The following is a 26,420-nucleotide window of genomic DNA, read 5'->3' as shown; positions in this document are numbered from 1 at the left end:
GGCGTGTCAACGCCCACATAAATCGAAAAAAAGCGAATATATACATCAATTTTCAAGTTAGAGACCCGAACTTTGGAACACATGATGAATGTCCTATTTCAAATGCGTCCTGAAAATTTAGTTCAGATCGGATAATAAATATGGAAGTTATTCAAGAAAAAAAAAATCGCAAAGACTCTACCAGTTTTGCAATTCTGATCAAAATGTTGCTCCCTAATAATTCAAATTACGCAAAAAACCGCAAAAAACGCATAATGAGCTTACATATTATGAATTCAGAATTGACAGATCTACAACATGTATATGGACACTCACTGAACAAATTTGAACATTTTAGTTAAAACCTTTTGGAAAGTTCAACTTTCTTTCGAAAAGTGACAAGGGGACAACACTTGCTAAATATACAAATTGTTAGAAAAATACGAACAAAACACACAACATATTAGTATCAACACATAGTAATAACTTGATGAAGTAATATTCCTTTTGAATTTTATTATTTAATGATTTTTTGTGGGAGATATGCCAATTTGAAATTGCATCGCAAATTTAACATTTAACACTGCACGTATTGTCTGCTTGCAACAGCTTACTTTAACAGCTGTTATTTTAACATTAAACTGTTAAGTTAACATTTTAGGTATACAATATCGCGATATGATCATTTCTCAACATGGTAACATTAAAAAAACGGAAATTTGAATACTTGCGAAAAATGAGTTTTGGCCACGAAAACGGGTCAAATTCAACATAGTGCAGTGGCATCATGCCACCAATTAAACTAATGATAAGTCAAAACATCAGAGAGATCAGGAGGAGGACGAGGAGGAGGGGAAGGAGCGGCGACAACCAAAAGCTCGAAACAGTTTCAGTGGCGCACATTGCACATTGATTTGTCGTGGCATGTGGCAATGTGGCAATGTGGCATGTGGCAGCTCATCATTATGAAGCGAGGAGAGCTCAAACCAAGAGTCGGCGGCGTCATCATCTTTGGAATGGCACGCTCCGATGCGACAGAGACGTGAGAAATTGCTTGTTATCAAGTTTATTTGGTTGGCACATGCCAAAAAGTATGCTACGATTTCTGTTACGTGTTCGTCGCGTTCGTATGTACACACACACACATACGAACGCGTGTGTGTGTGTAGGGAAGTCAACATCATGCAAAACTGTAGTCTAGTATGCACACAGACTGACAGACAGAGAGACAGATTCGCCGAGCTGTGTAAGTGGCATCATTTTGAAATAAAGTTGATTCAATCAGTTTCTGTGACATTCATTTGCAATGCGGGCTAAAGGATACACTCACACACATCTCTGTGTATATGTGTGTGTGATAGCATCTGTCACGCATACATCCAATGATGGTAACAACAGCAACAACAACTGCCACGCATCATCACTCAACCATCGCTCGGTGCGAAACTTGAATACTAACTAAGTGTATCAGCAGATATCCACAACACATTTAAATACCATATCAACATACTTTGAAGCAAGTATACACGGATATTGGCATATTTATAGAGTGCTAACTTGCTTGTCTAAATCAACCTAAAGCGAAAGAGTGAGAGAGGTGATGGGAGCGAAAGATAAGACTTCTTACCAACTAGAGTAAAATGAATAAAAGTAAAATCAAACATGACAAAATATTATTTAAGCTTAATGTGCCACGATAAGAATCTAGCTGATTATTATTATATATATATAAATCTATATAATTAATAATATATCAACCTATTAACTATCTTTCTATATTTATATAATATATAATAATAATAATAATCATAATAATAATTATTAACAATTAGTTTGTATTCATTTAGTAGTATTTTGTATTTGAATTTGTATTTGAATTTGTATGTAATTTCGTGAAGTTATAATATTCATTAATAAAATAATGATTGAATAACTAAAAATAATTAAGAACTAAGTTAAATTTTGAGTAAACTTCAATCTAAGTTATGCATAATCAAATACAAAAATTGTAGCAAAAAATAAATAATTAACAAATGAATTACAAAAAAAAAAATTACATATCGCATTATTGTAATAGATATTTTACCCAATTCTCTGAAAACAAAAAAAAAAACATAAACAGAGACAATTTTTAAAATAAGTAAAGGCTATAGCTCTGGATTAGTACTATATTTGGAGCTAAGTTTGATGTTAAGAACTTTTACTGCTTTGCAATAAAATATATAAATTCAATTCAGTTATTTTACAATAATCTTAAAGCAGAAAAAAAAATCCAAAATCATTCTTAGCAGATCAAGTGTTAAAGTTTTATCTTTCTTCAAATTATTTTGACTTGAAATAGTCAATAGACTTTAAATAATAATAGTGATTTTTTCGCCAGAAATTTACCCATACATATTTTAACGATATGTATTATACAAAATGTACTCAATGAAAAGTATGTGTTTTTTTTTTTTATTATTATTATTAAAACAATCTAAAGCTATGTCAGAAATTAATCTTGTATAAATATACATGCAAAAATTAAAAAAAACAAGTAAGAAAGCTACAGTCGAGTGTACTCGACTGTGAGATACCCGCTACCCATTTTGAATAAAAGCAATATTTTGCGGTATTATTCTCAAAATATACCAAATATACTGCAAAAATACTAAAAATATACCAAATGGTATATGTGGTATATCGATATAGTACCGCATTCAAAATATACCATAGACGGCACAAAACACCAGATTGTCAGCTAAAGCAACTCAGACCCCTAGTAAGTAGGCGTTTTTCCCATACAAAAGTATTTCCTAAATAACTTCGACAATTTTTATCTGATCGCAACCAAATTTTCAGGAATCATAACTACTACAGTAATTATTGTATATACCAAAATTCGTAGCTCTAGCTTTAAAATTACACTTGTTATTCGATTTTTTTGATTTGCGGGGGCGGAAGTGGGCGTGGCAAAAATTTGAAACAAACTTGATCTGCGTGCAAACATAACAAATGCTGTCGAAAAAAAATTATAGCTCTATCTCTTATAGTCTCTGATATCTAGGTGCTCATACGGACAGACGGACAGACGGACGGACGGACAGACGGACAGACGGACAGACGGACATGGCTATATCGTCTCGGCTGTTGACGCTGATCAAGAATATATATACTTTATAGGGTCGGAGATGCCTCCTTCTACCTGTTACATACATTTCCTGCCGGCACAAAGTTATAATACCCTTCTACCCTATGGGTAGCGGGTATAAAAATACATATATACAAAACTGTGCCATTAAATGTAACTTTCTGATAAATATCATGTTTAAATATACAATATATTTTTTTCACAATCTCAAAAACTTTTGAAACTAAAAAAATTCGAAACACTTTTGGTAAATTAATGAATACATTTTTTACCCCAAGAATATTATTTAATGTTGCTTGAAAAAATGTAAGATTTCCGATACTACAATTATAATCTTTACTTTTGTTTTTTAGTAAAATTGGTAAATTTGTTTGTCACATAGCGAAAAAAAGAAAATATTACACATATTTTAAAATATAATTAATGTTAATATATGCATATTCAGTTTTCGACAGATCTCAATAATTTCTTTGCGTATCAACGCCACAATTAAAATCCTTATTAGTTTTAAGCTTACTTTATTCGCCCCTTATTTTTGGAATAGCGCAATTAGCGCAGCTTTTGCCGCAAAAGTATTTCTGCGGAGCTTAAAGCTTCGCGTTGCGTTTGCTGATTTTGCCTACAGCTGCTGTGCTGCTGCAGCCTTTGGTCTCTGGCCCAAGGGCGTTTAGCTGCACCATGGCGCCCTCTGGCGGCGCACAGTAGAGTGTGCGCTATAAAGAATGAAAAGCAGCTGCCATAAACGCTATAAACCGTTGCCTGCTGCTGTTGTTCAAGGACTTTGCTGCTGGGGTTGTTGCTGCTGTTGAACTGAGTTTTGTTTTGCAATTTCGCGACGTTGATTAAATTTTGCAGTGAACGGCAAAAGTTGCGACAATAATTTTTTTACACTGATGCCTCAGCTGTCGTTGACGTCGTTGTCGCTAATCCTTGAAAAAGGACGCACAAAGCGAGAAGCGAGAAGAAGAAAAAAACATGAACATGGATGGCAAACAAAATACTATACGCTGTTGCATTGACAGTTTTTCTATGCGTGCGTGTGTGTTTGCGATTTTTTTAATTGAAAAATTCTGAAATGGCATAATTGAGGGCGGCAGCGACATCTGGCGGCCAATGCGAGCAGCGCAATTAACAAGAAACTTAACCCCAAACTCGCCAAAAAAAAAAAAATAAATAAATAAAACAAAGAACCGCCGCAATTTTCTTTGGTCAACACACAAAAAGCCACGTAAACGAAATGTGAAAAGACAGCTTCAACCTCAACCCCAACCCCAACCCTCCCTTTGCATTCCCTCCACTGCTAACTGTACCTGCAGACGCTTTTGAAGAGCGTCTGCTGCTCATTTAGGCGCAATGGCTGCAATGTTGGTCACAAAGAAAATCCCCTCCCCTTACCCTCTCTTACTATCAACCATAAAAGCTTTTCATGTAGCAATTCATTTGGTTTTCGAGATTAATTTTGAATTACGCGCGTTTTGAATTCCATTTAAATGCTTTTGCTCTTCATATTTCTTTTTTCTGCATTGCAAAATAATTGAAATAAAAAAAATAGAATGAAGCACGCTTAATGCGACTAATGCTTAATGAGCTCGGAGCGAGGGGGAGGGAATAGAATATGCTTTTCATCTTTAGAGTTGGAAGGAAGAAGGAAAGGTGGAAATCTATAAATCATAAATGGCCAAGGATAAACTGTAGCAACACATTCATATGCAGCTACAACAACAACAACAGGGTTGGGCACAAGTGAGGGCTACACACAAGCGAGGGATGCATAAAGAGAGGGCAGCTGATTAGGATGGGGGAGCAGCTAGCTTGTGGGGGAGCTGACTGAGCCAAATGAAACGTAATTGAAAGGCATTTTAAAGAAATAACATAATTAAAATGCTTTAGAATTATTGTTGAATATATCTCAGTGACTTCTGGCTCAACAAGCTATTATTTATTTACATGCAAAATTGTGTTTTACAATTAATTAACGAGTCGAGAAATAGATTTTCGACTAATTGACTATTTACTGTCTTTCTTGCTTTAATATTAAAGAAATTATAACAAATACAACAAATAATAAAAGAAAAATGAATAAATACAAAAATAATTCTAATGTTAATAATTTCGGTAAATATTTCTTTTTACCAACGGGTTTTTTGATTGTTTCTTTTCTCTTATTATTCTTTCACACTGCTATTTCAAAGTTCACAGCTGTACGTATAAATTGTGAATAAAATAAGCTATACAATGAATAAACCTAACCTTCAACTAATGAAGCTATTGCAGAGAAACTTCTGTTGGATGCATTATACTCTTGATATTGCAAAAGTGTCCTCTAAAAGGAATGTCCGGTCAATGGAAGCGTTCGCTAAGGTAGTTTTTCACATTAGCAATGAACTCTCCCCATAAAAAACAAGTAATAAAGCAATAGTCGAGTGTGCTCGACTTTGAGATACCCGCTATAGATTTTTAATCAAACCAGAACAATGCGATATTGATTTTAAAATATACCAAATTAATATATCATAGAATACTAAAACGATACTAAAGGCAATATTTGGTATATTATATATATTATATAATGTTAATGTTTTTAAAATATACCAAATTAATATATCATAGAATACTAAAACGATACTAAAGGCAATATTTGGTATATTATATATATTATATAATTTGTTAATAAATCAGTTATTTAGAGCGTTCTGCATCGAAATATAAGTTTTCATTAGGTAATTTATGTAATGTGGGTTATAAAGATACTATTTGACTATTCAATATATTGTATAATTGATAATATGTGTAAGAGTACAGTTTTATTAACTTAAATAACACTGATTTCTGCTGACGACTGATTTCGTTACGACTGACAAATGCGGCTGCAATTTTTCAACTTCTTACGACCTTTAAAAACTGATGATATACTACTCTTAACTTATGATCTACTGCTGATGACTGATGATACCGCTAGCTTATCGATTTGCTGGTGCTAACCGATACTTATAGAGTTTATCGATTAGCCTCCACCATATTTATAGCAAATTAATTATGTTTTATGTGAAACGCTTGAATATCAAATGAATAACTAAACGTAGCTATATTACTGTAGTTTTTATACCCGCTACCCATAGGGTAGAAGGGTATTATAACTTTGTGCCGACAGGAAATGCATGTAACAGGTAGAATGAGGCATCTCCGACCCTATAAAGTATATATGTTCTTGATCAACGTCAACAGCCGAGACGATCTAGCCATGTCCGTCTGTCCGTCTGAACACCTAGATCTCAGGGACTACGAGAGATAGAGCTATAATTTTTTTCGACAGCATTTGTTATGTTTGCACTCAGATCAAGTTTGTTTCAAATATTTGCCACGCCCACTTCCGCCTTTTTACTAGGAGTCTTAGTTGCTTTGGCTGACAATCTGGTATATTGAGCCGTCTATGGTATATTTTGAATGCAATACTATATCGATATACCCATATACCATTTGGTATATTTTTAGCATTTTTGCAGTATATATGCTATATTTTGAGAATAATACCGCAAAATATATTGCTTTTATTCAAAATGGGTAGCGGGTATCTCACAGTCGAGCACACTCGACTATAGCTTTCTCACTTGTTTATTGTTATTTTTCCTATTATATAATTATCTTGGTATATTATTAAATTTCTGTATTGTTATATAATATAATATTGTTATACTATTATAAGATTATCTTATTATATTATTATATAATTTTCTTTGTATATAATATTATTTTATTATATCATTATCCTATCCTCTTCAAAGGTTAAGCTAAGCATAATTGCAGTCTCAAGCACTTTGCTTTTGTTTGCGCATTTCTTGAATAACTTGGCCTTTTCCTGAAGCCTTTTTACCTTCATTTTTATTTGTCAAGTTCTGCATTCAGAATTTATTTTGTTGTTTAAAAACTATCAGCAATGTTGATTGAATGTCTTCAAATAATAATTTGGCTTGTACCAAAAATGTAGAAACAGCTTTATAAATGTTATATGTAAAATGTTTAAAGTAGAGAGACAATTTATTAGTTAATTATTGTAAATAAAGATAGAAAATATTGATTAAAAGTAGCAGTTATTATTATTATTGGTATAGTGAATAAAAATAGCAATTTGATATGATATCATATTACTTATATCGTTGCATTGTTTAAGTTGAAAGTCGCATTTCTCATTTGGCAAATGACGCAACTCGAAATGCAGTTTAGTTTCTCTAACTTTAGTGTGTTTTTGTGTGTGTTTCAGTGTGTGTGTGTGTGTGTGTGTGTGTGTGTGTGCAACCCTTGGAGAACAAAAATGCCACCCTTAAGCCTTAAGAAATCACAGCATAAAGTGTGGGCAAGCAAGGGGCAGTTGAGGTAGCCAAAGTTGTAGTAGCAGAGGGGGAGTCAAAGGCGAAGACGAAGACGAAGAAGCAGAAGGAGAAGCAAAAGCAGAAGCAGAAGAACGAGAACGAGAACTCAAAAGTGGCAGAGAAAGAATGCGAGAAGTGGCAGGCAACAGCAGCAGAAGTTGACCAATTATATAAACCACTTAAGTTACAACGCAGCAAGCAAGTCAAGCGAGGCACACACACACACTTGCACACACACTTGCACACACACACATACTGAGAAAGAGACTGTGGCACACACAAAGGCCACAAAATAAATAAAACTGAAAACGAAAACACGTCAATGCGATAATTATTAATAATTATCCACTCGTCCTTCTTCTGCCGTCGTCGTCGTTGTCGCTGTCGTTGTTGCTGCCACAGTCGCAGCTCCTCTTGCCACACACGCACCCCCGCCTCTTCCTCCACTCTGCACTCTCCACTCTCTCCACTGCTTTTCAGTCGCCTGCTGTTGCCACTGTCGAGGCCACTTGGCCACTCTCTGTCGTCGTGGCTGGTGCTGATTTCTCGTTGAGTGGCATTGCAACAAAGGCCGTCCTCATCTCCTGCCTCTTCTTCACCCTCTCCTCTCCTCTCCTCTCCTCACATCCCCTCTTTGCCCCATCCAGCTGCTCTCCTGTGGCCTGGCTTGCTAATGGACGGGCAAAACTAAATTATGGCCAAAATGGTGTTGGCTTTCTGGCTGGCTGCCACTTATGTGCCACTTCACACACACACACACACACACACACACACACAATGGAGTCTTTGGGCTGTTGTGGTGTCGCCCATTTTGGGCCAAAGTCGGGAGGAGAGAGCGAGTGTGCATGAAACATGTAATTATGAAATTAACGATTGCCAAGTGGCTCAAAAGCAACGCCATCAACCGCCCATTGGGTGTGCGAGTGTGTGTGTGTGTCTGCGTGTGTGTGTGTGTGTGTGCAACACAACTAGCAAGCAGCAAGCAGCAACAACAAACTCGAGCTACAAACAAACGGACAGCGCGATAGACAAACAAAGCGCTTTGTTTTAGAGCAGAAATAGCGCCAATCAATATCCATATTTATAATTAATATACGAAAACTAAATATATATATATATAGAGAGAGAGATTTTTATGATATATGTATATATTATGAAGTGTAATATTATATTTGTATTTGTGAATAAAATACTTTAAGTATAAAATGCTGAATAATTTTAATATTTCTATTAAAAATAATTAAAAACAAGAAAGAAAGCTACAGTCGAGTGTACTCGACTGTGAGATACCCGCTACCCATTTTGTATTATTCTGGTATTCTTGGTTTTATTTCAAAATATACCAAATATACTGCGAAAATACTAAAAATATACCAAATGGTATATGTAGTATATCGATATAGTACCGCATTCAAAATATACCATAGACGGCTCAATATACCAGATTGTCAGCCAAAGCAACTAAGACCCCTAGTAAGTAGGCGGAAGGAGGCGTGGCAAAAATTTGAAACAAACTTGATATGCGTGCAAACATAACAAATGCTGTCGAAAAAAGATTTTAGCTCTATCTCTTATAGTCTCTGAGATCCAGTGTTTCATACGGACGGACGGACAGACGGACATGGCTAGATCGTCTCGGCTGTTGACGCTGATCAAGAATATATATACTTTATAGGGTCGGAGATGCCTTCTTCTACCTGTTACATACATTTCCTGTCGGCACAAAGTTATAATACCCTTCTACCCTATGGGTAGCGGGTATAATTAAGTCAGAAAGTAGTTTAATTCTAAACTAAATATTCTACTTTATTCTCCAACTTAAGTTTTAGCTCTAAGCATACAGAATACTAAATAAATAAATACATGAATACACTCCAAATAAAATCATAAAGTACAGAAACTCACATTTAAATAGGATACGAAATATAAAAAAACGTACATTTATAATAAAAATATAAACAAATAAAAATAAAAGCCAGAAAATATGTAATTTACAGCGTCTGTCTCTTGTCTCTTAAATTTGAAGTATTCTATTCTCAATTTATGAAATAAACCAAAATATTTTTAACTAACAACTGAAAAGAAGTGCAAAAAAATAAACAGTAACCACAAAACTATTAAAAGAGAAGTTAAATTTATAGTTCTTTAAAAATTCAAAAAAAATAACAATATAAAATGAAATGTGAAAATTATATTTTTTGTTTTTTTATATATGTATATAGAAAAGTTTAAATACAATTGCAATGCAATGTAAAATGAGCTTTAAATTTCATAAGAAAATAATAGAGTACTACATTATAAAATATACCATAAAGTGCAAAATATACCATTTATATATATACATTTTTTTGAAAATGGTTAATTTCCAATTTGTTCGGCGTCTTATTAAATCATTGGAAAACAACTTTTGATTTAATGTCAAAGACAACAAAAGAAATTGCACAAACAATATAAAAATTATATCATATTATATATAAATTATATTGACAATTGTAAGTAAACAAAATACAAAAAAAAACATAAATAAGACACTTAAAAGCAAGTTATTATTAGAGACATTTTGATAATTATAAAACATACTAAAGCTTTTGAATACTTAATATTTTTTGAAGACCAAGTAAAATGAAGAAATTCAAATATACGCGAGTCTTTTAAAGAAGTGAAAGAGAAGTGATTGGAGTGCATGAATGAGAATTGCGATTGCCATTAAGTGAATGCGACAATTTGTGGGGGGAAAACGAGAACGAGAACGTAAAACAAAGGAGCAAAGACGAAGAAGAAGCAGAGATGATGGCAATAAGCAATAACAAAAGCGGCCAACAAAACATTGCGGGCAATCAAAGTAATCGAAATGCGGCCAAATTGTTGTTGAGCAGCGAGTGAAGAAAGAAAGAACGAGCGAGAAAATCGAGTGGGAGGCTAATATGCAGTTGGCTGCAGTTGGCAGCTCCCCAGGGATAGAGAGAAGGAGGAACAGAGAGAGCAAGAGAGAGAGCAAGTGAGCAAATACAATTGGCAGAGGCCAGATGTTTTGGCTTAATTAGTTGGCTTTTAGTCTAATGAGACAACAACGCCCAAAAGTAGACAGCAACAAAAGCAGCGAGTCAATTAGCAACGAGTAGCGAGCAGCGAGTGACGCCCAAAACAAAAAAAAAACACAAGTTTAACAATCGAAGCTGTAAAATTGCAAATCTCAATATGAAACGAAAGAAAGAGAGAGAGAGAGAGAGAGAGAGAGAGAGAGAGAGAGAGAGGGATCGAATGCGAACCTGCTTTAAGTGTGCACAATAATAATAATAAAAAAAAATGTACGCAAAAACTTTGCAAATGCATTTCAAGTGGCCGCCGAACATCAAACAAAAACAAGAAGAACAACGATGCTAAAAAGGCTTTTAGACCAGCGTCCTCCATGAAGTGGGGCGCTGCTCTCTCTCTCTTTTCTTTTCTGAATTTGCATGCATATGTATTATAAATAGTCAGAAACACACACACACACACACACGCAGGAGTAGAAAGAGAGGGGAGATGGCCATGCAAGTGGCATTTGTGATTTATGCGACGTCTCTTTGAGGATGAAGTGCAGATTACATTATAAATATGAAATAATACGAGTCGGCGCACAGGTCCTTGAGGACATGCCAAACGGAAATTGAAATTCGTGATCAAAACTCTCTAGACACGAGGGTAAACCAAGCGGGAAAGAGAGGCGAAAGAGAGAGAGAGAGAGTAAGCAGCTAAATCCAACAGAGAGAACGAGCTAGTTAAAAAGCTGCGAAAACAATTGCGAAAAAATCAATGAAAGAATGAAATGATAATCAGGACAAACAAATAATATTACTTGCAAATAAAAATGAAAACAAAAAACGTAATAAATAAATACCAAATAAATAAAAAGATAAACCATCAAACAACCTAGTTTGAAAAACAATAAAAAAGGAAAAGAAATAAAATAAAAAAATAAAATAACAAAAAAAGATAAATAAACAACAAGTCAAAAAAAATTAAAGAAATATAAACGTATAAAATGTAATGAAATAAAGTACAAAATGACTAAAATATTTATACAAAATTAAATAAATGAAATAAATAAAAAGAAGAAAATAAACCCAAATGAGTCTATGAGTAAACATAATAAAATAATTAAAAGAAACAAACAAACTATATAATTTCCTTTATGTAAATATAATAGAATAATAAAAAGAAATACACAAATTATACATTTTTCTTCTTATGTAATGAATAAATAAATAAAATAACAATAGATTCCAAAAACAAGTAAAATTTGTTCATCTTAAACTATAATTTTTAAATTAAATTCTAATCTTAATTCATAAATTGAAGAGTACGCAAAAGTAAAACAAATGTGAAATATACTGAATACAAAAAATAAAGAACATTTTAATAATCAAAGGAACACTAAATAAATGTGGAAACAAAAATAAGAAAATAATAAAAGAAACTCTTTTTAAATATTAATAAAATTACGAAAGCAACGCCAAATTCTTCATGGAAAAGGAATAACTAGCTCTGCGATAAAGAAACTAAAAAAAAGCAATATAAAGTTTCGCTGTTGTAATAAAGTTAAAGTTAAAGTAAAGTATTATAAAAATAAAATAATTTAGAATGACATTTAAAATGCAGTTAAATTACACCAGAAATAACACAAATTTGTACAAACAATCTAATAACAATGAATACAATAATAAAAAAAAAATATGGTAATAATAAATATAAAATTGTCAAGTATTTAAACGCTGGTTATGAAATACTATTTTTATTAAAACTGTACAAATAAAAACCAATTAAAATAAATAATAAAAATGGCAAACATTTATTATCTGAAATATTATTTATATGATAAAAAAAAAAAATAGAACAAAATACAATAAATTTCGAGAAATTATTATTTGAAATATGTGCAGCAAGTCTCAAAGTACAAACAACAGTTGCACTTAGCGTGTGCCTACTGTAGTTGCAATTAGATTTACTTCAAGTTGAAATTCTTAATGCACAAATCCACTCGACAGCGATAAGAACAACAACAAATCGTCGCAGGTCTGTGAGATGCGCTTCAAACACGCTTCAAAATCTAAATGGAAATGCGAGATGAAAGTTGTCACAACCAACGAGAAGGTGAGAAAGGGGGAGGAGAAGGGGGAGGAGAAAGCTTGCTTTTGCTAGCAAAATAAATATTGCACATTCGCACAGCAAAAAAACAAAAAAAAAATAGAAATCAACTTAATTAATGTGACCACAAAAATAATAAAAAAGAGAGAAAAAGTGCAAGATAAATAAATGCAATCAAAAACACACAAAATTATAGCGATGCAACGTGGCGTATGATCAATGCAATTAATGTGATTGCAAAATTGCATTCGCTGCACTCTTCGCACACGGCATATAGTAGGAGAGGAAGCGACAGAGAGAGAGAGAGAAAGAGAGAGTGCTAATTACACGCTGCTTTGGGCTCCAAAAACGCCAATGGCAAAAGCAAGTGCAACAGAGAGAGCGAGAGAGAGCAAGAGTGAAGAGGGAGGAGGGAGGGGAAGGAGGTGCCTAATTGCAAACCAAGCAGTTAATTGAAATGGCATATTGATTATGCAATTGTTATGCAATGCGACTAATTAATGCACACAGAATGCTCAGCGACGACTTCGACTCCAACAGCGAGTGCGAGCGAGAGAGCAAGCGTGTCAACGAGTCGCGTTTGCAGTGGAGCGAGCGGGAGCGCCAGCTAATCGATAGCACACACACACACACATACAAACGCACACATAGTGAAGAAGAGAGCAAGAAAGAGAGAGAGAGAGAGTTTGTGCTGCAGTAGAAGAGTGGTGAAGAGGGGCGAGGGGGGAAAGCGCAGGCTGAGCGCTTAATTAACATGGCCAACTTTGAACAACAATGCGTGCAATTTGGCGCAAAGAGCGGAGGGGAGAGAAAGGGACGGTGGGGACGGGAATTGGGAATCCTTGAGCGTGGGAATTGCACTGGAATGTCAAACTTTTGGGGCAATGGGCAAAAGGAAAGCGACAAGCAGCCGAAAACACACAACAACAACAACAACAAAACACTTTTCAACGCTGCACTGAGAGAAAGTGAAGAAAAGTTAAAGAAAAGTCACTATATATAAAGTTAAATTGAATCAACTTCTATCAAAATAACAGTTGCATAGCTTCAACAATTTAGCGTTGCTTTGTTAGCATTTAGTTATTTTAATACTGAATAAATACATAGCAGTATACTAAATAAATTGAATACTAAATAATAAACTAAGTTATAATACTGTTTATTTCATTTATTAATAAATATTGTATTTATTAAAAATAAGTATTAGCAATAATTAAAAATATGCTCAACAAGGTTTGTAAACTCAAAAATGCTCAACAGCTGCTTTAATTTATTATGATTGATTTAATTTATTATGATTCCTTATATTAAATCATAATAAATTAAGCCAGCTTTCTTTCAAATTTATCAAAAATTTTATCAAGTTAATTTTTAAAAATGTCAAACTCAAATAAAACTAATAATACAAAATTCAATTGCCTTCTAAATTGAAAACATATTTCAACATTTCTTTGTTAAAACATTTTCAAATTTAAATTAAACAAATCAATTGAAAACACATTTAAGTATTTCTTTGTTTAAAAATGTTCAAATTTGTAATGAAACCAATCGTATAAATTTGTTGCCGGCATATTTCAAAAGTGAAATTACACAAAGCCAAAAACAAACCATAAAAAAATATAAATAATTTTTTAACGCTTCTTTGCTAATTCCAAAATTAAACCAATCAAATTGTATTGAATGTTTTTGTTTTTTTAAAGCAATAAATGTGTTGCAAAGTTTTGCGTGGAAGGCAATTGTAGATCAGGCGATCAGCAGCTCGTGTTGCGCAATCGTATCGGTTAATCATTGAAGATGTGCATAATACAATAATGCAATAAAACAAATACACTAAATAGTGCCTGCAATCAGCTATCAGCAGTCAAGTATATTGCATATTGAGCTACATTAAAAACAACAACAAAAATTGAAAAAAAACAAATCACGTAAATCACACACACACACACACACACATACACACACGCACACACACATACTCAAGCACACTCGCATGGAATCGTTGTGGCCCGCCAAATTGGCGGCGCAAAACAAACTGAAACTGAGGCCCAGCAAATTGCCCCGCAAAGGCTCGCAATAATTAACACACACACACACACACGGTGTACACGTATAAGCGACTCACACGTATAGTGTAAACACAGTGTATTCCAGTGTAGAGGGCAACAGCGTAATACGAGTAAAGTAAGCGAAAGAGAGATAGCAGGCTGTCAGCTAGCTAACATTACCCCTGCAATTGGAAGTCAGGCATTTGCGTAGCGTGCTTGCGACTGAAACGGCATGCGTGTGCACAGTGTTGCCGTCTCGCTCTGGCACGCCAAAGATGGCGTAGCGAGCCCAGCACACAAGCAGCAGCAGCGAAGCGTCAGCAGCCAGCCTCAGTCGACAGTTGGCAAGCGAAGGCAGTTGAAGCTACCCCGCAAGCAAGCAAGCAAGCAAGCAGGCAAGACAAGCAGCAGCAGCCGTCGCAGCAAACGTTTCAAGGTGCGTTGGCGTTGACGGTGACGGTGACGGTGACGTTGACGTCGCAGCTGGCGTCGGCAGCGACTGCGTCGTTGATGTGACGCTTTTGCTCGCGTGCAGCGCGCGCTTTGGTTTCAGTTCGTTTTCGTACGTTGTCCACGCCGAACGCAAGCGGTCAGCGTTCACACACACACACACACACGCACACACCAAAAACATAGAAAACAGAAAGAAAAGAAAAAACGTTACACACACACACACACGCACGCACGTAAAGCTCTCGCTCTCTGTCGCCGTCTCCAGTGTTGTTGTGTCGTGTGTTGTGCGAGCCTCAAAAAAGTAAAAAACACGAAACCCAAAAAAAAAAAAACAGTTAAAGTTCAAATCAAACACTTTGCAACGGTTTAAGCTAAAAGATCTGCTGCTTCTTCTTCTTGTTCTAACCAGTGTTGTCGCGTTGTTCGCGTATTACGTTTGTTGTCTTTTTTTTCTTGTTGTGTGTCTTCGTTGTTGTTTCTTCGGCTATGCAAAAAGCGAAAAACAAAATAAAAACTGTGCAATAAAAACCCCAAATTAAGGAAAACAAAACAAACCCTTTCGATATCGATATCGTTATCGTTATCGAGAGAACTGCAGAACACACGCAAAAGTAAAAAAGCGACAAAAAAAAGGGCGAAAAAAGCCGTCGGCAAAAATGCAGGCAACCAAAATGCGAACACCTTTTGCCATCCAAGAGATTCTCGGCCTCGGCGTCGGCGTTGGCGCCTATCAACAACAACAACAGCAGCAACAACAACAACAGCAGCAGCAACAACAGTTACAACAATCATCACAAGCTGCGGCAGCTGCCACGCCCAGTGCCACAGAGGCGCCACTATCGCCAGCTGCCACGCCCCCGCCACGCAATGCAAATACGCCGCAACAATCGGCCGTAAGCAGCGCCCAGCAACAGCAACAACAGCAGCAGCAGCAGCAACAATCATCGCTTGAACAGCAGCAACAAACATCGCGTGACTCACGCTCAATATCGCCAGATGTGACCAGACTATCGGCAGCTGCAGCCGCTGCCGCTGCGGCCGCCGCAGCCGCCCACTGTCAACTGCCCGTATTCAATCCGGCAAATTTCTATGCAGCCGCCGGCTATGCAGCGGCCGCCGATCCGGCAAACGCCGCTGCGGCCCATCATCATCACATGACAACCCTGGCAGCGGCCGCCTATCTGAGGGGATTCCTGCCGCCGGGCTTTACGACGCCGCACGAGTTTCGCGGTCACTTTCAGCAGCATTTCGGAGCGCAGTTTGCAGGTGAGTGCAACAAAAAAAAAGAGTGCAACAAGCGAGCTAATTAAGCAACAACACAAGCTTTGTCTTTGTGGTGAGCGAAAGAGAGAGAGAGAGTGACAAAGAGAGACACAACGAAAGCAGCCAACTGGCAAACTGAACGAACACAACTAATAAGCTAAGGCTCAGGCGTGAAGGAGTGAAGAGTACAGAGGGGGGACTGGGAGGTGGGTTAAGCTTGGGCTATGCTTTGTTTTCGCCTCGCTGCGCAGCAAAATTAAAACAATAAAACGACAAATTAAACACAAGGCAAAAGCAAAGGCAACGAGCAAAAACAAAAACAGAAAGCAGTAAGCAAAAAAAAAGGGGTGCGAGGATACGAACACACGGCTGAAGCTTATTAATAACGCACACACACACATCGAAACACACCTCAGTCACACACACACACACACACACACACACACACACACACACACACACACACACACACACACACACACACACCTCTCACTCATTCAATCGCTGAGTAGCTTTGACGCTAAAAGTGTGAAATCTCGCACACACTTTAAACACTCGCTACGCTCTCTGCTTGCTCCCTCTCTCGCCCTCTCTTCCTCTCTTGCAGCATCCCCTTCCCCCCCTTTACTCCTCGCACCTTCCCTGCGTGTGCACGCCGCTAATTAAGCGCATAATTGTCCAAGCTTATGAGCTGATGCAATTACATTCCAATTGGATTCCAAAACATTTTCACACTTCACACACTTCAAAGTGCTTATCAACACCCAAACTACAAAACTTCTTCTTCTTCTTCTTCGGCCACCTCTTTTTCAAAGAAAATTTCAATCGTTTCTTAAAGGAGTCGACACAATTCCCCAGAGATAAATTAAAGCGTGTTTAACGTCATGCCGACACGATAAGAATGCTTTGAAACATTACAATAAAAACCAAGAACAACAAAAAAAATATCAAATTTATAATATGAAACTATAGATCTGTGCAGCTAACGTTATAAAAACCAAGAACAACAAAAATACCAATATAGTAATATGAAAGTAGAGATCTGTGTAGCTATAGAATAGCGAAATATGTGGGATTATTTTTCAAGTTCAAGAACAATTTTTGTATTTCAGCAATTACAAGAAAAAGTTCCACTTTCCTTGGGGTTTCATAGAATTTACTTATTCTCGTTAGATAGATAGATTGTAAAGAAATAAAGAATATATACAAAAAAAAAAAAACCTTCCTTGGGGAATAATAATTTGAATAATGATAACATTTTTGAATGAGGCATAATGACATTTTTCAGTTTTCTTTTGGGGAATCACATTTTTGAAGTTCCATTCAGATATCATTTGAAATGGATTAGTTCAATCAAAGTTCTTTTGTAAAGTACTACTATTATAATACATAATAATAATATTATAATATACATGGTTTCAGTTGTGGAAACAATATATATGTATTAATATATTATTGGAAATGGTTTGATTCAATTAAAGTTCTTATACAAGATTCTAGAAGTATTGTAGAAATAGTTCTATATAATACTGATATGTAAGTTAAATAGCGAATTTGTTTCAGTTGTGGAAAGAATAGTTTAGAAGTACCATCGAAATATTTGCTAAATACAAATATGTGAAATAATGCCTTTGAGGAATATATGTATATATATATATAATAAAAGTTAAAACAGTGAAATAGTTAAAGGCAATTTCTACCTAAATTAATAAAATAAATTCCACTTACTTTGTATTCCAAATGTTGTTAAAGAGTCAAAATTTTCTTTTTTCGGTGTAATTTTTTCAATTATCGTAGACTAAAACGAAAACAAAAATAATTGAAATAGAAAAATTCAAAATAAATATAGCTTTCAATAATAAATAAATGAAATAAATATACATACAATTGTAGTGTACATATTTTATTCGTTAAAGAAATGGAATTAAATAAATATGCTTTACTTGAAATTTAAAAAGCAGCTAACAAAAATATGCAGGAAAATAAAAACGCACACACATATATATTTTTAGAAAAATTCCTAGCAATAAAATGCTTATCAACGTCACTAAGCGACTAATTGGCATATTTTCTGCTTAAGCAAATTCACTGGAATTCTGTATTAAACATTGTAATAAATCAAGCAGGAGTTCAAAAAATTCCACTTTATATAAATAACTCGAAAAACAGAAAAGAAATACAACTTATGAATAATTTATCAAATTCCAAAGAAATGAGATAAATCATAGAGTGTAAAATAAATATAAAAATAAAGTAATATAGAAATATGGAAATATAGAAATATGGAAACATAGAAATACAAAAATATAGAAATATATAAACAAAAAATGAATTAAATCATAGAGTTGAAAATAAAATATAAAAATATAATAATATAGAAATATGGAAACATAGAAATATAGAACAATAAAAATACAAAAATATAGAAATCTATAAACAAAAAATGAGATAAATCATAGAGTGTAAAAAAAATATAAAAATATAGTAATATAGAAATATGAAAACATAGAAATATAGAACTATAAAAATACCAAAATATAGAAATATATAAACATTATAAATATAGTAATATAAAAAGAACAAAAATTGAATTGATAGTGAAGAGCATTGGAAATTCAATTCATTTTGAGGTTTCTTTTAATTAGTTTACAAGTTGTGAACCTCAAAATTTGTTTCGAGCCTTAATTTGTTAAATTTTTTAAAATAGAGTGTAAAAAAATATAAAAATATAGTAATATAGAAATATGGAAATATAGAAATATGGAAACATAGAAATATAGAACTATGAAAATACAAAAATATAGAAATATAAAAACATTATAAATGTAGTAATATAAAAAGAACAAAAATTGAATTGATAGTGAAGAGCATTGGAAATTCAATTAATTTTGAGGTTTCTTTTAATTAGTTTACAAGTTGTAAACCTCAAAATTTGTTTCGAGCCTTAATTTGTTAAATTTTCACACTTAACAACTGTTGTTGTTATTGTTATTGTTGACCTTTGCGTTAGTCGCCTGCTGTTGCCTCTATTTCTATTTTTTTGTGTTGTGTTGTGTTGGCTTCTGTTTCTTCTATTTGCTCTAGGGCCACATTTTGTGTTTGCACAACAGACTCGACTTTGTTGTTGTTGTTGTTGTAGTTGTAGTTGTTGTTGCTGCTTCGGGCTGTAAAAAAGGCAACGTCTTGTCCTTTTCTATAGCCTGAGCACAATGGCCAAGCAGAAGACGACGCAGTCTCATCGTCATCCTTATCCTCATCGTCATCGTCCTCGCTATAGTTGTGTACAAAATAAATCGACTCGAGTGGTTAACCACAGCAGTAGCAGCAGCAGCAACTCGAACTCGAACTCGAACTGGGAGTCGAAGTAGGAGCCAGGAGCAGCATATCCTTTTACGGCATGAAAATTGCTACTTTAGCTTGTGGTGTTGGTGTTAGTGTTGATGTTGGTGTTGTGGGTGCCACCACGTTGTTATCCTTAATTTGAGTGGCCATTGAGCAGGACGCTGTCAGAAGAGGACACGCAGCCAGCGGCAATCGAGTCCTAGTCCTAGTCCAAGTCCTAGCATACTTTTCAGCTGGCTACTCGCTTGCTCTCCTTCTTTCCCCATTCATTTTAATAAATATTTACTTGAAAGTCATGCAACTGCGACCTGTGTATGTGTGTTCCTTTTCTCAGCTGCCTCTCTCTCTCTCTCTCTCTTTTCTCACCTTAGATCACTGTCATTGTTGCCCACTTTTTCTTCGTTGTCAAGTTTTTTTTTCCTTTGTGTGTTTTCTTTCTATTTTTCTTCACACCACCGACAGCTGACTTGTTGTTTTTCTTTCTTCTTTTGGCCTTAGTCATGGGCAGTGTATAGTAAGTGGATTTTTGTCTTAATGGCAAATAATTGCACTCTAATTGGGCTTCAACCACACACACACACACACACACAAGTGTCCACACACATTGCGATGAGTGGGTTATACAATTTGTCACTTTGATTTATGGGCTAACTAAGCTCTAAGTTTTAAGAGACGTCAAGTGTTTGCTCCATATTAATTTGAGTTATTTCTATGCTATTTATTCAAATTCTTCAGTATTTCTATTAAATTATTCAAAATACTTCAGTTTCGTTATACGATTCGTTTAACGATTCTTAATAAATCTTTCCAAAAATCACCCCTTAATTTCTTTTAAAATCTCGCATAATGCAAATTACATTATTTTTGCATTAATAATTTATTCCAAATTCCGAGAAATGCATTTTATAATATGGGTTGAAGATTTTTGTTATATTTTGTGATATTTCGGGCTCAACAATTTTACATTTTTTCAAAAATCAACACCTTAAAATGTTAATCAAATTAATAAAAACTTTTTAATTATCTTGACATATTTGCAACGCTTTAAGTGTAATTCGTATCTTCAGAAAATTTTTCTGTAATTTGTTTCTTTCACAATCTTGCTTCAAATTATTAAAAACCTTTCAGTTATTCCTTTTTTTACAATCCTAGCTTCAAAATACTGAAAATCATTCATAAATTACTTACTTTTTCAATTCTTACTTACTTACTTTCAAAAAAAATATTTTCAATGAATCATAAAAAATCATTGCCAACGTTTAATAAAATTTATGGTATTCTCAATTATTTAAATGAATTTCTTCAAATTATAAAAATGGCATCCTAAATTTATCAAATTTCATATAAATTTGCAATATTTTCATTTTGAAATATCTTCGTGACTTCAAAAACTATAAAAACTGCATTCGAAATTTATCAAATTAAAAATAAACTTTAAAATGCATTTTTAAACTATTTTCTACTCATTCTGAATTATTATACATTCATATTAAATTCAATTTCATTTATTTTGTAGATGCATTTGGCAATTCTTCAAAATCTATCTAAACAAATACATTTTCAATAGCGTTTCTCAACTTTTTAAAAATTCATTTAAATGCATTCATGAAATTCTAATACATAATTTTCCAACTCTTTTAGTGTACTTTTCAACTCTTTAGAATCTTTTTGAAATATGTGCATCTATAAGTCTGCTAAGCCAATTTGTATTTCTTGCTGTTCAACACATTCAAAAGACTTATCTCGAAGAACCCTTTAAGCCTATTCAAAAGAGACACTTCAGTCTCTGCTCATTTCGTGTTCTTCCACTGAAGTTTTTAACTATTGTTGACAATCTCTAATCCATTCACAATTTTCGTTTAATGCCATTATTCGATTATCTAGCAATTATGCTATGCCTTCAGATGCCCATTCCAAAAATCTTTGCTTTAGCATCTCAAAATTTCGCCATAAATTCGCCATCCATCTGCCACGTGTGGCAGAAAATCAATCGCACCAATTTTGTGGCAAACAACAAAAGAGAAAAAAACCACAACAAAAATCTTGCAGAACGATAAGCAGCAAAAAAGAAAAAGAATAGGTGGAGATTAAAGATATTTTTCATGCACTCTCAAGATGCATTTTGTGGACTTCCGAAACGTTTTCTCTGTGCGCATTTCCTGCCAAAATCGGACAATGGTAATTCGATAGTTTTTCGCACATTTTTGCCACAACATGTGAAAAACGTTGTAGTAAATTGAGAGTTTTTTTGTGAGTTGGTAAATTGAGGAAAATTGAGGGAAAATTGGTATATCAAGTGTTAATTATGTGACAATGAGTCGACGAGAAAATTCGATGTAAACGAGACGCAAAAGTGAGGGGAAATAATATTCGGGGATGTGGTCAACAATTATTGTTCATAATAATAGTAATAATAATAATAATAATCGTTTTTTTTTTAATTAGAGAAAAGTACAAGTTCAGTTTAGAGTGAAAAGGCAAAAAGAGCAACAGCAAAACAAACAACCGAAACGTAAACAGAAACAGAAACAGAGAAAAAAAGATACGATAATTTCCCGAAAAATGCATTTCCAGCGAACTGCAACGAAAAGTGGCAGCAACTGCTGCATAAACACCCAATTTTTTCTCATTTTCAAATTGGGAAAAAGATGGATGGATGGAAGGAGAAGAGAGCCACCGCACAACATTGATGACAACAAGTGGCAAAACCAAAGCGTCAGCGTCGAAAGGAGCTGCGACTCTTGAGTGCAACTGCTGCAAACCAATTGCCTGAACCTTGCCACTTGCCACTTGCCCCCGGCCGCTTCGCTCATGATCAGCCAAAGGCCAAAAGGCACTTCAGACTGCAGATTCAAACTCAAACTCAAACTCAGTCTCTGCCTCAGATTCAGATTCGTCGTCGTCATTTTCTAGGAAGCACTCGACGCGCATTGCGTGTAAACAACTCGCTGAGAGTTTTCTACTCTTCTCTCTCTCTCTCTGTCTTTGTCTATCTATCTCTTTCGCTGTCTCACCCCTTTTTGTGGGCAAAATAGCTACAAGGCTAGTCAGCGCATCAGCGCGACCTTTAAGTGGCTTTGTTCCCATCCGATCTACGTAAAGAAACCAAATGAAATAAGAGAGAGAGACAGAGAGAGAGAGAGAGAGAGAACCAAACAACAGACGATGAAAGACACTCTACAAAAGTCTCTCTAGACTCTAGACAATTTCTGCATGATTTGCATTTAAAAGCCTTGCTGCAAACACTGTCGCTGTCCAAGTGTCTGTCTGTTGGGAAAGTCTATATTGTACTGTATATAGCATAAATAGTAGTGACTGACTTGGCGATTGCCAAGAGCCAACTGCCAACTGCCAACTGCTAACTGCTAACTGGCAAATGCTTTTTAGCCAAATTGCGGCGCCACTTGAATGTGCAGCAACAGAGAAAAAAAAAGAAAGAAAAGCAAAGCTGTGCAGCAAATTGCGTAGAACAAACGTTTAAACAGTTAGCAAGTGAGTGGAAAGTCTTCAAATGATTTGCAGTTAAAGTTCTATTCTATAACATAAATAATGTTCAGGTTTTTATCTGGCAACAGTTTAAAGTATGCAATTGATAACTGAGAAATAAAAAAACAGTAGTAAAGGCATAAAGATATTCGATATTAAATATATTATTTTAATAGAAAAAGTACATAATTTGATATAGAAAAAAAAACAGAATTTAAAAACGATATATACAAACTTTTCATCAATAATGATAATAATGAAATGATAATGAATTACTATATGTATTTAAACTATTTTCACTATATTGAATTACTATATGTATTTAAACTATTTTCAAAATAACCATTTTTTATGAAAAGTCAAAAGGAGGAGCAAAAAAAAGTATGGCAAACGTAATTCGACTATTTTGTAATAATAAATTTCAATTAAAAGGGAAAAATTTGAAGCAAATAAGAATAAAATACGTTAATAGACTAATGCTGAAATATATAGAGAAAATAAATAAAGGAATTTCACTATTTTGGAATGATATATTTAAACAGGTTAAACCATCTTTTTTTGTCCTTATTTGAAATAATAACGAAATGGTAACAAAGATAGGTGAAAGGAATAATTTTTACTATCGAAAGAGCATTTAATTTATATGCGAAAATGTAATTAAGATCAGCTAATTTGCTGGTATGCAAAATACAATGCAATGATTCAAATTATAGTCTAATATTTCAGATACTTTAGCTATTAATTGAAAAACAAATGAAGAAAGAGGCACTTGATACCAATGAATATGAATGTGAATGTGAATGTGAATGAGTATTCATATTCATCATATCATTCATATAACATTTTGTGGGCTTTATTATTTTGCTTTGGCCACCGCAAAGTTTTTTGCAATTACCCCGACAAATTTTAGCACTTAAACTGCCGTTAATCTAATGAAATGCAAAAGAGAAAGAGAGAGGAGGGGGGCGAGAAAGAGATGGCAACACTTCGAGTAGCTCCCCAGGCAGCTTAAAAAACGAAGAGTGCGTGTGTGTGTGTGTGTGGCATTTTTTACAGCGCATTGCGTGCACAAATTGAATATTAAACGTGTTAATCTATTTTCGGGCAGCGCACAGCAAGTAGCACGCCCCTCTCCATCCCTCCTCCACCTCCTCCTCTTCATCGACTTTCTCCCTTTTTGCTGAAACTTTATTTTATTTGCCAAGCGCAATTTATTTTTGCCCGATCTTAAGCAGCGAGACAGCAGCAAAAGCCAAGTACCCTGTGTAGCCTTTAAAAAAGCGTTTGACTTTTTATTAATTTCCCTGTTGACAGCAATTTGCAACGCTACACGAATTTGTTACCACCAACAGCAAGTATGTGTGTATGTGTGTGTGTGTGTGTGTGTGCGAGTGAGTCCTGTGTCCTGGGTCTGAATGTTATGTGTAACGAAACGGCCGACAAAACTTCCGCATGTGTTGATGGGTTAATAAATATTTGAACAAACACACACACACACACACACATGCACATTAAACGCCCTCCGGTTTTACACGTCTGTATGTGTGTGTGTGTGTGTGTGTATTTTTATATTTACCGCTATTTCCGTGCACCATTTGCAGTGTTGTAAAACGTTGCGCCCCGAAAAATGGACAGACCACAAAAGGGTTGTTGCTTGTTGCAAGTTAGTTGCCCATTTGAATGGCACGTTTCCCTGCCCAGAAGAGCAGAGGTGGGGAGCAGAGTGAAGTGAGTTTGGCAAGCAGTTTTATAGCCAAATGAATTTTACACAAGCCCAAATACTACAGACAATTTGGCCTGGTTTGTGATTCGTTGCGGACACAACGTGCGCCACACATTGAATGTTAACTTCCACACTCTGAAATGACAAGAAGAAGAAGCGGTAGTGGAAGCAGCGGGGGGAGGGGGAAGGCCAACACACAAACTGTACTATATATTATCGATAAGTGCAAAGTGGACACTGGCTTTAAATTGGATCAAAATACGACACAAATGAAGCTCGCAAATGCGCAATCGAAATGAAGGCAAATCTAACGAAATGGCGCCTCGAGCAACTATAAGGCAAAAAGTACATTTATCGAAAATGAAATGTTATCGATAACAGTATCGATTATTGAAGACAAGCATGAAGTAAAATAAACTATCGCTCGAAATGGCGCCTCGAGCAACTACAAGGCAAAAAGTACATTTATCGAAAATGATATGTTATCGATAACAATATCGATTATTAAAGACAAGCATGAACTAACGCTGGATAAAATTTATTTGATGTTAAGCAATTTATTTAATGTTAAACAACTTAACATTTAGTGTTATCGATAATCTAAACTTTGCTAAAAATTACGATTATTGGTTATAGCTTGAAATTTTATTAAACTCAACATCGATAAATATCTAAGACTCCAAATGAAAATGGAAATAACACACTTCGTAGCCAATTATTTATGGCAATCGTTTAGTTAACTGTTATCGATAACAATAATTGAGTTATTGATTTAAATTTATCGATAACAATAGAATGAATCTAAGCTCCAGCAATAACTTTCATCACTAGCTTAAATTATCAAAGAGCCACGAAACAATTAAATATCATTAGAAGCACATCGCACCAAAAGCTATCGGAAACTTATCGATTAGCAATTTGAGACCCTCCTCCCCCCACTACGATTGAAATTCTGATTACCAATCAAGCGAACAACAACAACGCACAATTGAATGCCAAGCAAAGTCTAATTATATTAAAAAACGTAAAAAACGCGAAAATTGAAAAATGAGAAAATTGTTTGAGACGCTGCCCCTAAGCACCTGTCGTCGCCCTCTCCTCTCCTCGCCTCCCCACTCAACAACAAACTTCAACCTCAAGTGCATGGGCATATAAATAATTGAACAGCCGAAGAATGCGAAAGCCAAACGGCGATAAAGGAAAATGTGCAGGCGACAACAACAGCAACAACAACAAGAGCAAAGTGTGTGGAGGTGGATCGAGGGAACAGGAGAGAAGAGAAGGAAAGGGAAGGGGGAGGATTTAACTCACTAACTACCCAATTATTTCATTTAAGCTTCACTGCTTCACGGCGTAGTCGCCTCGAAATGGGGGGAAAAAAAGAAGAACGCAAAATGGTTGAAGAAATGCGAGCAAAACGAAAGCATGAAATACAATAAAAGAATGAGAGAAAAGGAAAAATACAGCAACAATAATAATAGCAACAACTACAACAATGTAAAGTT

The 26,420-nt window shown here is 34.9% G+C and overlaps 1 protein-coding gene across 1 annotated transcript in view; it reads left to right on the top strand.

Annotated features, from left to right (window-relative positions):
• Positions 1 to 15,402: 15,402 nt before the first annotated feature.
• The window catches only part of LOC117576420 (homeobox protein vnd), a 30,284-nt gene continuing 19,266 nt past the window's right edge, over positions 15,403 to 26,420 (top strand). The window contains exon 1 of the mRNA XM_034261157.2: positions 15,403 to 16,367. Within this exon, the coding sequence (XP_034117048.1) occupies positions 15,758 to 16,367 (610 nt within the window). The 5' untranslated portion in view covers positions 15,403 to 15,757. The remainder of the gene's footprint in view (positions 16,368 to 26,420) is intronic.

This window comes from Drosophila albomicans, chromosome X (genome assembly GCF_009650485.2).
Source record: "Drosophila albomicans strain 15112-1751.03 chromosome X, ASM965048v2, whole genome shotgun sequence".
Classification (NCBI taxonomy): Eukaryota; Metazoa; Arthropoda; class Insecta; order Diptera; family Drosophilidae; genus Drosophila; species Drosophila albomicans.
The sequence above is the reverse complement of the archived record's forward strand: the minus strand, read 5'-3'. Positions and strand labels throughout refer to the sequence as shown.